This window comes from Thamnophis sirtalis, unplaced genomic scaffold (genome assembly GCF_051295495.1).
Source record: "Thamnophis sirtalis isolate CommonGarterSnake01/CBP01778 unplaced genomic scaffold, rThaSir2_p1.2 scaffold_3, whole genome shotgun sequence".
Taxonomy (NCBI): Eukaryota; Metazoa; Chordata; class Lepidosauria; order Squamata; family Natricidae; genus Thamnophis; species Thamnophis sirtalis.
The window spans coordinates 20,715,790-20,729,614 of NW_028261383.1; the positions used below are offsets into that span (position 1 = coordinate 20,715,790).

General features: G+C 46.1%; 1 protein-coding gene across 1 annotated transcript; it reads left to right on the forward strand.

Moving 5' to 3' along the window:
* The first annotated feature begins 435 nt into the window (after positions 1 to 435).
* Positions 436 to 9,027, forward strand: LOC106538295 (zinc finger protein 202). Its single transcript, XM_014052743.2, has 4 exons — positions 436 to 556; positions 2,432 to 3,135; positions 5,290 to 5,416; positions 8,051 to 9,027. Exons 1-4 carry the CDS (start codon positions 529 to 531, stop codon positions 8,929 to 8,931), a joined length of 1,740 nt encoding a protein of 579 aa, XP_013908218.2. The 5' UTR covers positions 436 to 528; the 3' UTR covers positions 8,932 to 9,027.
* The last annotated feature ends 4,798 nt before the right edge of the window (positions 9,028 to 13,825 follow it).

The window sequence follows — 13,825 nt, forward strand, 5'->3', positions numbered from 1 at the left end:
ATGACTGAGGATCTTGTTATCCTAGAGCAGGGATCCCCAAACTTGGCATCTTTAAGACTTGTGGACTTCACTCCCAGAATTCTCCAGCCAGCTGGAGAATTCTGTGAGTGAAATCCACAAGTCTTAAAGTTGCCAAGTTTGAAGACCTCTGTCCTGCAGTGTTTCTCAACCTTGGCAGTTTTAAGATGGTTGGACTTCAACTCCCAGAATTCCCCATTCGTCCACCCATCTTAAAGTTGCCAAAGTTGAGGAACTCTATCCTACATGATGAGCTTTCTAAAAACCAAAAAAAATTAAAAACCCTTTATGAGCGATCATCGCGCTCCGAAGCTGTTCCTTTCCCCCTGCCGACCCAGACGGGGTTAATTATACAGAGATCTGCTTGCTAGAGAGGCCCAGAGGCAGACTCCTTCCTACTTCCTAGCCCGCCACGTCTTGACTAGTGAGAAGCTCAGTTCTGTATTGCATTTATTTATTTCCCTTTTGCAGCTCGAGAGGAGCACCGTTGACGGAGATCAACAGGCTGCAATGCAACGTCTGCAAGGAGGAGGAGGAGGTGAGTCAAAGGAAGGCGCCGGGAGGAAGATTTAGCTTTTTTGCAAGGCTTAAAAAAAAAAAAAGCATCTCCTGCAGGGAAGATCTGCATTGCCCCAGGTTAGTCCATCGCTGGTGGTTTCCCAAAATAATCTGGGCAACAGTTTGACCCGAATAGTTTAAGGTCTCCTGCCTTGAGCAGGGGGTTAGACTAGAAGACCTCTGAGGTCCCCTTGAGCCTTACGATTCTGTGTTCCCTTCCCCGATTCTCTTGAGACCAAGAGAGGAATTCAGAAGAAAGAGATGCAGAGCCCCGGTCCCTTCAAGGAAAGATTTGGGAGATAGATCTCCAGAGCACTGCTTTGCCTATCCGGCAGGATTCCCCCCCCCCCCCCCAAATTATCTTATTCGGAAGGGAGATCAAAATGGAAAGATGAAAGGGAAGTTAGTTAGTTCAGGACTTGGATCCACTCTACAATGGGCAAGGAGTAGTTTGCTGGTTCATTTGCCTGTAATCTCAGGTTGATCGATGCAGAATAAATCAGATTGAATTTTCCCTTTATTTCTGTTTTTTTTTTTTTAAGGTGCAGGAAGGAGACTTTCTTTCCTTACAGGCTGCACTAGACTAGAGCAGTGTTTTTCAACCTGGACGACTTTAAGAGGAGTGGACTTCAACTCCCAGAATTCACAAGTCCTATGGAGAATTCTGGGAGCTGAAGTCCACACTTCTTAAAAGTTGCCAAGGGTGAGAAGCACTACTATAGAGTTTGGATATGTTCTTCACTTCAGGAATTATTGAAAACTGGGAGTGGGGGGGGGGGTGGAGGCGCAAAAGAAAACTTAGGACTTCTGCAACTTTCTTTCTCTTTTTTTAAACCAGATTTTTTTATTGTTTTTCCCCCTCTATAACATCTTACAAATCACATTAACATTGTTATGTCATCATACCTGTATATATCAATCTTACATCACTTCTATATTTATATACATTCTATACATTTCTCTATTGTTTCCCAGCTGAATTAATTTCATTCCTGTTAATGCAACCATTTATACCAGTTATCCCAAATTTCATAGTATTCAGGCTCTTCTTTGTCCTTTAATCTTAATGTTAACTTGTCAATTTCTGCACAATCTAACATTTTCTGAATCACTAATTCATCTGGGGGAATATGGTTCCACCACAAATCCGCGAAGCCCTTCTGCGCGGAGACATAAGTGCGAAGACTAATTCGCGCCGTTCTAAGCGCTAAGGAAAAATGCGACCCTACCGCGATGACATAATCGCGGAGGGCAAAATCGTGCATTCCCAAGCACTCAGTACCCTAAACCTAACCCTAAACTTAACCCTAAACCTAACCCTAAACCTAACCCTAACGCTAAACCTAACTCTAAACCTAACCCTAAACTTAACCCTAACCCTAAACCTAACCCTAAACCTAACCCTAACCCTAAACCTAACCCTAACCCTAAACCTAAACCTAAAACAAACCCTAAAACAAACCCCTAAACCTAATCCTAACGCTTACCTTAAATGAAGTCGGCTTTCTGCCGCGGCGCCGTTTTAAAGCGCCCTTCTGTTGCCACGCTGTTGTCGCGGCGGTGATGATGCACGGTGTTGACGTTGCGGCTTTAGCGCCGCAATTTTATTGCCGCAATTTTGACCAGCGCGGTTTTGTCGTGCCACGGGGGAATATTACTTTGTTTCCAGCATAGGGCAAATGTTGTTCTAGCTGTAGTCAACAGGTGTATTAGTATGTGTTTGTGTCATTTGTGTCTGCTGAACTTCACCCCTTCTTAAGACTTCAGCCTGCCGGGGGGTGGGGGGGGACCTTTGGAAGGAATAAAGCAAAACGAGATCAGGAATGATGTTGGCAACCTTGCTTTTAATTCACAGGGCAAAAGGAAGTCAAAATGGAACTGAAAGGTGGTGGAAAAGAGAAAAAAACCAGGGCTGTACAGAAGGGCCTTCAGGCCACCCATGCTGGAATTGGGGCTGAGCTTCAGTTTCAGAAACTTTTGAAGCCAATCAAGCAGGAACCGGAAGACGGACTGCAACAGCGCTGGGAAACCCAGTGGCAGAAATTCCCGAAGACCGTGCAGGCACCCTATTTCCCAGAAAGATGTCCACAGCTCCTCCAACCCCCACCGGAGGAGAGTCCTAAAGGATTTCAAGCTTCTTTTCCCTCCTTGAAGGGCACCGCAGAGACCAAGCTAAGATCTAGAGAAGAGGTGTTCAGCCAGAAGGCCTGCAGGCCCTGTGAGAAGGACCCACGTTCTTCTGTGGAAGTAAAAGATGAGATTTGGGGTGAGGACATGGATAGCTTGGAAGAGCAGAGCCAGCATTTCCATCGGTTCCGCTACCAGGAAGCTGAAGGCCCCAGAAATGTTTGTGAGCAGCTTTGGAAGCTTTGCCACCAGTGGTTGAAGCCGGAGAGGCACACAAAGGAGCAGATCTTGGAACTGGTGGTCCTGGAGCAGCTTCTGACCATCCTGCCTGAGGATGTACAAGGTTGGGTAAGAGAAGGCAGACCCCAGACCTGTGCCCAGGCTGTCACTCTGGCAGAGGATTTCCTCCTGAATCTACAGAGAAGACGGCAGGTAAGAACTTTCCCAGATTCTTGGCTGGGGCATAGAAGTAGTCCTCAAATTACAACCTTAATGGAGCCTGCCCATTGCATTTGTAAGTCCTAACAGTCATAAAACCCAATTTTACAACATTTTTTGCAGCGGTCGTAAAAGGAACCCCACCACCCCTATATATAGCATTTGTGCTGATAAATAATGTAACAAGGGCAACAGTAAAAATAATGGCTTTCTGTCTGGATGGTCTCCTAGGGTGAGCCGATAGACAGAGAAAGGAAGCAGTATGCTTCCTCCCATATTTGGGCATACCAGGGGTTGTGACACAAAATACATACATACATACATACACATACACACACACACACACACACACACACACATATATATATACATACACATACACATACATACATACATACATACATGTATGTATGTATGTAGAGGCAATACAGCACAGGCTCGATTCCCAGTAAGGGTATGGCTAGCTGATGAGAGCTAAATAGCTTGAAATAGATCTATACTAGTCTCCCTTTATTTATTTATCAGCACAAATATAACAATGTAACAAAAAGGCAACAGTAAAAAAATATTGGGTTCTGTCTGGATGGTCTCTTGTGACGAGCCGAAGGACAGAGAATGGAAGTAGTGATCTTCCTCCCATATTTGGGCATACCGGGGGTTGTAAAATCTATCTATCTATCTATCTATCTATCTATCTATCTATCTATCATCTATCTATCTATCTATCTATCTATCTATCTATCTATCTATCTATACACACACACACACACATATACATACACACATATACATACATACATACATACATACATACATACATACATACATACATACATACATACATACATATATATATATATATATATATATATATATATATATATGCCAGTTTGGCCAAAAACTGGAAATAAATGCCGGCTGATTGTCCTGAGCTTCCAATTGTCCTGTGTTGGAGGGCAGCCTTGGTGCTGATCACAGCATAGGGTAAGAGATGAGGAGGATGAGGAGGATGACCATTCAGTGGAGGCTAACACTTTGTGATTCTCTGGGTCAGGTTTCTCTGCATCTTCCAATCTTGCACTGCTTCTTTGAGTTGTTCTGTGCTCTGGCTGGTATCAGCTTTGATGGAGTCCAGCCATCATATTCTTTTGACAGCCTGTTTCCTTTTACCGCTAACTCTTGCAAACGTAACTACTTTTCTCCAGTGAATTCCTCCCCATAACATGGCCAAAATGAGTGAGACGCCATTTTGTGATTTTGCCTTCAAGTGAAATGTCTGGTGTTATGCCTTCCAGGGATTCCTTGTTAGTCACCTTTATTGTGGCCCGCCAGCAGAGCAGGCAGCAGATTCGGACAGCGAGGAGGTTGGGGAGGAACATGGGCCAGTTCTGGAGTCTGTGGAAGATGAGGGCTTTGTGTCGGAGGCAGAGAAGGGGCCAGAGCCGTATGCCAGTGATCAGCTGCCTTCAGAGTCAGACATCGGTGAGGCAGACGAACAGCTGGAGCCTGTTCCCAGTGTGCGCATGCGCAGAGTTGCCAGACGAAGGGAACAGCTAAAGAACAGGGGTCGACTTGGGAGTAAGGCCACAGGTGGACAATGAATGGCTTCTCCCAGAGGAAATAAAAGAGGAGCGAAAGGGGAGTGGAGTTTGCAGGAGACAATTAGTTCGCTTAATTGGTTCGTGACTCTCTGAGACTCCTTGCCAACTTTTGCAGATATCGGCCTGTCAGCTCTCCAAGCCAGATAAGGTCGGTGACTGTAAATCCTCCCTTGAAAGACTCCTGGATATGAATGAGCAAAATCCACAGTAAATTAATAAAAGGGGTTTTTGTCTGACAAGGAGTTTGCTTCATGCTCTTGGGAAGCCTCGCTCAGAACAACCTTTGCTATCCAAGGGATACACAGGAATCTTCTCTAGCACCACAGCTCAAACGAGTCTATTTCTTCCTATCTTCCTTTTTTAAGGTCCAACTTTCCCAACCTTGGGTAGCTACCAGGAACATAATAAACTAACCTACATTTGGTTGCCAGGCTGAAGTCATTGTTTTTCCATACTCGGCTCATGTTCATCATTGCTGTGCAATTCAACATTTTAATCTCTGTGATGCCTCGACCCTGTCATATTGATTTGGATTGTGCCCCTGCAGGACCTGGAGCCGTATGAAGAGGTGATTGTTAACTCCCCCAAGGCAGAATTGGACCCATCAGATGCAGAGGAGCCGGGGAACTCCACGGAGGTTGAGCGAGGTAGTGATGATGAGCCTCCCTTATTCAGTAAGTGTTGGTGGAAGGAGAGGCTGAACATGACAGCGAGTGGCTTTAAATCCAAGCTCAAGTTGTCTATATAAATAGTGTTCGGTTGACAACAGGAGATGAGACCAGCCACTCCATACTAAGCTACGCAGTTGTGAAGCACAACATCACGTGACCATACTGGCTTATGACAGCAGTTGTGCTACATCCAGTTACCATCGTTAGGGGAATTCTGTGCTGGCCATGGTCATGTGATCACCATTTGCGACCACCTGCTGGCTTCCCCATTGATTTTGCCTATCAGAAGCCAGCAGTGAAGGTTGTAAATGGTGATCCCATGGAGCAAAAGGCTGTAACTGTCAGAATTGCACGCGGGTTGCCAACGTCCTGAATTGCAATCATGGGTGTCTATGGAGATCCTCAGTCATCCAGGTCATGGTTGTCCCAAAGGTGTTTTTTTTCAAGAGGCAACTTGTTGTGGCCCAGCAGCAGCCGGCTGAGCTGTTGGTGGACTCTGACAGCGATGACCATTATGGGACTGCTCTGGAGGATGAAGAAGACTCTGGAGGGTGTTTGGAGTCAGAGCAGGGACTAGAGAGGCCTGTTGGCCACCAGGTGGCATCTGAGTCAGGGAGCAGTGAGGAGGAACAGAGGGAGGTTATTTATTTATTTATTTATTAAACATATCCCTGATATGATATAAGAGCTGAGAAGAGAAGGGAGCAGCTGTGGAGAAGACGTCATGGAAGGAAATAGGGACAGGTGGCTATTGTTGTGGCCCCTCCCAAAGAGCTTATAGGTGGAGCGATGGGAGGGGAATCTTTGCAGGAAACAACAGTCCACTTTACTAGCCATTGAGAAAGCATTCCGTAAGTCTAATCTTGGTTTCTTGAAGATAGAGTTTCTAGGATCCTAGCCAAGGGGTGGCTTTATCTCCGTCATTAGTCATGGCAGACAGCCAAGCCTGTGTTTGCATATTCATTAGAATCATGGGACAGAACAGAACTGGACTTTTTTTTTCCTTGAAGACGTTTCCCTTCTCACCCAAGGAGCTTCTTCAGCTCCAAAGAAACATCTTGGATGAAGGGCAAAATGTCTTCAAAGGAAAACCAGAAAGCCCAGTTGCCTCTTGAAAAAGCACCTTTGGGACACAAGGCTGAAGGATGTTGCCGAGTGCCAAAAGTTTAGTCACATGGCTGTGTGTGTATGTGGGGGGCGGGGGGTATGTGACTGTGACACCATTACAACTTTGAACCCTGGTTGTAAATAGTTCCCAGATAAGTCTTTCATAACTCTGAACGGTTGCTAAGTCATAAGTTGAGGATTGCTTGTAAACAGTTTTATGTTAAATGTTTATATCATCAAATGTTTTATCAGACTTTGGACGCATTCTGCAAATTAGCCATTTGAGGTACCTTAGTTCAAGAATGGTTGGCCAGTGGTGGGATTCAAATAATTTAACAACCAGTTCTCCGCCCTAATGACCAGCTGGGTGGCCATGGCTCGGTGGTCATGTGGGCGTGGCCAAGTCAATGTCACTCACGCCGATGGGCGCTTCACCTTAGCTGGTAGAATGTAATAAGGATTAACCAGAGAGGCAGTTACTGTAAACAGTGCAAAAAAGATGAGGCTAGAAACAACACCAGAATGTTTCCTTCCTGCCTTCCTTACAGGATTAGCCCTGTAAAGTGGGGAAAAAAACAAAATAAGATTTCTTCCAACAACCAATTCGCCGAACTGCTTAGAATGTTAACAGCCGGTTCTCCCGAATAGGTGCGAACCGGCTGAATCCCACCACTAGTTGGGACCTACTAGAGACTGAAGCTTCTGCTCACAAAATTCTGACGCTAGGCTGTGGCAGCCTATTGTAGGGGGGGAAAAGAAAACCTTTCCTGCTAAATTCCCAATTTGGGATGGTTGAGTCATTTTCATGTGGTGATGGAAAGACAAAGCTGAGCCCAGAGACATTGCCTAGGGGAATGGTCAGATAAGAGAGGGAGTAGCCCTTAGCTGCACACTGGGTGGAGAAAGAGGCTCAGAAGGGATCCTCCCTAGTTTCTCAGACTATAAAGGGGATGGTGGGAGGTTTCAGACGTGCAAGATTCTGTTAATTTAGTTGTACAATAAAGTAGGATCAGTTCTACTAAAGGAAAATATTTGCAGCTCAGGGTTGAAATGAGAGGACTTGGTGCTCTCTGAACTCTCTGCTTTCTTGCAGACACCTCATTATCCAAACTTGATAACATCATAAGTATACTACAATTAGTTCATCTACTGTAAAGGAAGGTGTTAAACTCCTCTTTTAAGAGCCGTGGTGGTGCAGTGATTAGAATGAAGTACTGCAGGGCTAACTCACTGCTCACTCCAGGAGTTTTAAATCTCACTGGGTCATGGTTGACTCAGCCTTCCATCCTTCCGAAGTCGGTAAAATGAGGACCCAGATTTTTTGGGGGGGCAATATGCTGACCCTGGTAACTGCTTAGAACTGTAAAGCCCTGAGAAGCAGGTATATAAGTCTAAGCGCTATTGCTAGCGCTACACTCATCGGCATCCTATCTGATTCTGTCAACTCCTCTATTGTTTTAGGAAAGTTGTCAGATTTTCTGAAGTTCAGCGCCAATGTTTTAGACTGAGTTTGTGATTCTCTTTGGGCAGGTGACGGAGAAAGGTGCCGAAGCCACCACTCAGAGGGAATGGAGCACGGAGAATTAACCAGGATGTCCTCAAAAAACATAGGAGGACAGACTAACCTGCATCCTTGCTTTGCTTCAGGAGGTGAGAATGAGGAGCTAAATCTTCATCGGGAAAATGCCCAGTTGGTTGAATTTGGTGACATCTCCCCAGAAAGAGGCAGAGGGACATTTCTCCAGGTACCTGAAGTAGCAGGAAGGCCAGGAAGTCAGGAGAGACCGAGACACCCCCAAGGAAACTCAGCCAGGAAGTTGCCAAGAAAAAATGTGACTTGCAGGGAAATCGATTCAGACAGGAGCCCCAGCCAGGAGAGGGTCCCTGAGCACCTCCCCCAAAAGGCAGCCACCGGATGTGTGAGGAAGAGCGGCCCGCGTGCTGACCTCGCTCAACCAGCCAAGACCCCATCCTACGAATGCTCCTACTGTGGCAAGCGGTGGCCATGCCAATCCCAGCTCCGCCGGCATCTCAAAATCCACACGGGCGAGAGGCCGCACAAATGCACAGACTGTGGGAAGAGTTTCAGCAACAGTTCGAACCTCAGCCAGCATAAACGGGTGCACACTGGGGAGAGGCCCTACAGTTGCAAAGACTGCGGGAAAAGCTACCGACGCCGGGCCTCCCTGCTCCAGCACGAGAGAGAAACCTGCCGGAAAGGGAACCCCTTAACCGCTCCGGCGGTGGGATACATTTTATTGGGGAACTGTACCTTGCTGTGTATGAAGAAATCCGTGCAGAGTGGGAAGAATCGGGTGATAGCACCCAAGGGGGCCGAGGTCCCGCTCGCAGCTCAGCCTTTAAACCTAGCCATGGGATATTCACAAGAAAAGAGCCAGGGTGGCAGCTAGAGGTCTAGAAAGCTTGAGTTGCGAGATGTGATGCTGTCTTTGATCGAACGGGCCTTTCGGCTGGGGTGGAGGAACACCAGATCTTCCTTCGCAACAAATCTATGGGAAAGATATGGGCGGGTGGGGGGGGGCACTGACCTCGAGGGAAACTCCTGTTTCAGTTCCAGCGAAACCCAAACATTAAACTAGGAGCAAGGCAGGAGGAGGGATGGAAATGATCAACGGAGGACATTTCTGAAGGATCCCACAAACAAAGGCCTCTTGAGCTGAAAGAAGCTTCCCCTGGAAATGTGTTGGGCCTGTTTGCAGGTTTACTAAGCCTTTTAGGGTATGCCAAAGGGGTGATATCCAGTATCCTAGCTTGGGGACAGTGAGGCTGTGCAGGAGCCTGGATTGCAAAGGAACAGGAAAAATTCAGAGCCTGTCCAGAGGGGGATGACATACTGGTCTGCATCTCTTTAAAGAGGCCGAGTCTTTTTCCTTGCCTTGTACGGCTCTCCTAGAAAAAGACACTTGACTTAAGGATGCACTGATAGGGGAAGTGCAGATGTGTTGTTCCAAGTCGCCTCTTCCATTTGAGAATTCCGAGGGATGCACAGTATCAGCGTACTGTAGGTTTGACGAACGACATGACAGGGTTAGCGTTATTCTCTGGCAGCTTAAATGATCTGCATGAGTGCAGTCAGTTTGCAGATGGTCATTCGGCGCACAGCTGGATGGGATGTAAATGGGTCCTTAGGCCTAGATCCCTAACCTGGTTCAAGACTCTTTCAAAAAGCCACCAGTTTAGTCCCAATGCGCATGGAAGGAGAAAACCATATAAATTTTCCGAATTTGAGAGACTCTTCTTGACCTAGTGGCCTCTTTTTCAGTACAGGGCAGGCAACCGGGTGGTTTCTTAACGTTGGGAAAAGCCATTTTTTCCTCCTTAAGCAAACTCCCCCTTTTTAAAAAAAATGTTGAATTCATAGAAAGGTTTTGACAGAGATCACACTGGATGTCAAATCCACTCTTAGTTTGCTTTGCCACTGTGGGGATTAGCATTGACTGGACCAGGGGTCCCCAACCCCCAGGCCGTGGCCCTTTACCAAGCCTTGAGCTTTTCGGAACCGGGCTACCGATGTGGCAGGCATATCCCCACTCACATGAACAGCAGGCGACTGCACACGCTCCGTTTGTGTGAGCAGCATGCGGGCTTGCCCAGTTCTTGTGCATGTGGAGCTGTGTGCTTGCCTGCCGCGTGTGCGGGACCATCGCCCTCTTCCCCCCCACCAGTTCTCAAACCCATGTCCTCTTGAGTCACCGTTTCAGAGATCTTTTCCAACCAGATTCCTTCAACAAGTTGCTGATGTTCTGACCCATTTCTCTCTGGGAATGCTGCCAGAGACCTAATTGGCAAATGCAGAGCAAGGCCAAAGTTTGGCACAGAGTCAAACAGAACTTTTCAAAGCTTGAACCGATCAGATGAACAAATTGCTTCCTGCAATTGCTCACGTCCTGTTCGCTCCTCTTTTATGTCTTATGGGACGAGCCAATCATCTCCAAGCCTTACTCCCAAGTCGACTCTGACTTCTTAATTGTTCTTGCCTTCTGGCAGCTCTGCAGATGCGCCCACTGGGAATGGGCTCCTGTTGTTCTTCTGCCTTCCTGATGTCAGGCTCCGGAGGCAGCAAATAACTACCAGATGGCCTTAGATGCAGAGCCCTCATCAGAGCCTTCCCCAGACTCCAGGACTGGCCCATCTTCCTCCCCGACCTCCTCACTGTCTGAATCTGCTGCCAGCTCTGCTGGCCGCTGGTGGGCCACAACAACTGAGCTTTTAGTATACTGCCTTGACTGGAAAAGTTCTTAAAGGTTCAAAGGGACATTCAGAGATGCCTCTTCCTTGAAAGTAGACCATGTTGACCTGTATAGCACAGCCAAACCTCAGCAGTTGACCACAGGACGTATTTTATGATGTTTTTATTGTGTCATGAAATGCTTTTATGATCATTTTTATGTCATAAAATACTCTATAAAATTTCCCAAATTTCGCTTTCGTGGGAGTCAATTGGTCTCAGAGGTTGGACACCTTCTACAAGTTCACTCTTTTGAGGTATCTTGGTAGGAAAAAAAATTGTTGCCCATCAATGTACCGTTTTGCCCAGTGGAAAGTTACACAAAGATAAACGGGAGAGTTTTAGTAATGCATGCACTTGTATATAGCTGGCAGCATCCTTTTCACTGACATTCTGATGCGTCAGCGTTTGAGCCCGAAGTATTATTGCGGCTGTAGTCAGAAACAGCGTAATGATACAAAAGATCTAGATCAGGCCTGTCAAACTGGTGGCCTGCGGGCCGGATATGGCCTGCGCAAGCCACACCCACCCCAGCTCCACAAAGGCAATAAACATCCTGATACGTCACAATATGGCCCGCGATGCAATCAGGTTTGACACCCCTGACCTGGATAAACAGACTGAATGTGATGACATCATCAGTGATCAGTAGAACCTGTGAACCAGCATAGAGATGTGATTCCCCTTCCCTGGAGGTGTCTAATCAGAGGCTGGATAGTTATCTCTTGGGGCTGCTTTAATGTGCATTTTTGCACTGTTAGATTGGATTTCAGGGCCTGAATAGCCCCCTTCCAGTCCTGCAGCTCTTGAATATGCCTGACCAGGGTACAGGATTCACAAACTGAGCAAGTATGCTGTAAATAAGTCATACTGTTCTGTGGCATCTTTTCCAAGCATGATTCTCACAGAGTCTTCTTTAGTGAGATTTATTAAGGAGAAAGGGATGGAATTACAAGAGCTCTTGACAACTAAACTGCTTATCTACAGCCAACATGTTCTGAGATACATCAGGGTGGGAACTTCCTTTTCTTCCTGATTGCCATGGTGTAAATTAGCAGGTTTCTTCTCGGATGATGCTAGAACTTGCAGATGGTTACAGGTAGTCCTTGATTTATGGGACTCTTATGTGAACACAACTACCGAGTCTGCCTTTGCTTATTAGGCATGTCGTATGAACTCAAGAGTCTAGAAAATAAGTGAGATGCTGACATTGTCTTTGCGTGTAGCAATTTCAAGTCTACTCCCCCCCCCCCAATTAAGAGATTTGGGACAAAGTCTACTGAGCCTTAATCAAAATGCCAAGGGTGACCTTGATCAGAAGAATAAAGTCAGAGACATAACTAAGAAAGAAAGTGAATGCAGTGGTAAACGTGACATGATAAATAGGTAACTTTTGTATGTATCTGAAATCAGAAGAATCTCAAACATTTTCCATCTTTGGTTTTACTAATAGTTCTATCGAACAACCTTGCCATCAACCGGAACAGAAAGAGAATTTGGCTTTTGTTAGGTAAGCTCCCCATTGGGAGAGTGAGTACGTTCAGAGAAGCGTTGTGAGAGTTGTGTTGGAGAACACACAAACCAACATACAGAAACACTGCAGTTTAAATAGGCTTTTACTTTCATGGAAATGGAGGTATCAGAGTCCATCAAACAGTCCAAGTCATATACGGATAAGACAGTGAGTCATCAATGTCTTTCAATTAAGGGATAATCCAAATAACATAGTCCAGTATCATATAATCAGTTCGGTACACAAAGTTTGCTAACAGTTGCAAAACTTACAATAGCTCACGGCACTTACAGATCAGCCCAGCATCTAAGAAACAGAGAGCGAATTAACAGACATTCTGGCTCCCTCTTATGGCTGATTGAGGAAAAACAGCAACCAATCACATTTTACAGTATGATTTAAAGAAACAGGTATAGCACTGTTACATGATTTATATATTGCCAACCCAACCGTTAGAATTATATTCCTAACAGCTTAAAAAAAAAAGATGTGTTCATAATGAACAAAGGGTGTGTGTGTGTGTGATGAGCATTCTGCAATTCTGTTTATAGTTCATGATACGTTTTAAAGACATTCCCTCAAGACACAGTGCCTGGACTATTTCTGTACCCTAATAATTGAAACAACTTGCTTGAAACAACTTGTGCCTTAGGAAAAAAAGCTTCACAGAATCCTCTAGGACAGTAGTCCCCAATCTTTTGGGCACCAGGGACTGGTTCCGTGGAGGTCTTTCCGTGGACCCGAAAAGGTAGCGTGGTTTCTTGTGCTGCCTGCTTCCTGCAGATGGGACTTCGCTTGTTTGCGCGGCCTGGTTGCTGGTAGGCCGCAGCCCGGTGTCAGTCCACGGACCATAGGTTGGGGACCCCTGCGCTAGAAAATGAGCAGTGAGCTTATTTAAGCAGCAGGCCTAATCCTATGTATATGCCATGGGCCTCGTGCTGATGTGTTCCAATGTGCTTCAACAAATAGAACACCATTTCCACCCACCATGAAAGAACTGACTGGCTCTCAGCAACCTGGGCCAATCAGCAACCAGCTTGGGTAAAAGCCAATCAGAAGTCAGGACACCTGGCTATAAAGGCGTGAGCTCAGTCCTTGCTCAGTTGCTGTGGTCTGCATTGCCGATCATCCTGCCTCTAAAGGTGTCAGTCAGACTTGCTGGCAAAACATCACAAAATCTGTTGTCTAAACCCTGAAGTCTAACATTGCCCAAGTTGTGAGTCTATGCTGGCAAAAAACAAACAAACCAGGAATCTGGTATCACCTTTTCTGACTAACCCATTTTATGCCTTTTCATAAAACGGGTGGTCAGATAAGATGCTACCACATTCCTGATTTTTGGCGATCCACTTTACAGCTGCAGTGTCATGAAGGGATCCTTCCAGTATCCAACCTGTTTGCCTGATTAACTTTCAGGAAGTCCCTGAAGACAATGCAATACAATAGCAGAATTGGAAGGGACCTTGGAGGTCTTCTAGTCCAACCCCCTTGCCTAGGCAGGAAACCCTATACTGTTTCAGACAAATGGCTACCCAACATCTTC

Bases quoted from the DNA above. Each gene is read 5' to 3' on its own strand.
- LOC106538295 (XM_014052743.2), top strand. From the start codon at position 529: ATGCAACGTCTGCAAGGAGGAGGAGGAG. The intron at 557-2,431 runs GTGAGTCAAAGG...TTTAATTCACAG, and splicing joins TCTGCAAGGAGGAGGAGGAG to GGCAAAAGGAAGTCAAAATG. The intron at 3,136-5,289 runs GTAAGAACTTTC...GTGCCCCTGCAG, and splicing joins ATCTACAGAGAAGACGGCAG to GACCTGGAGCCGTATGAAGA.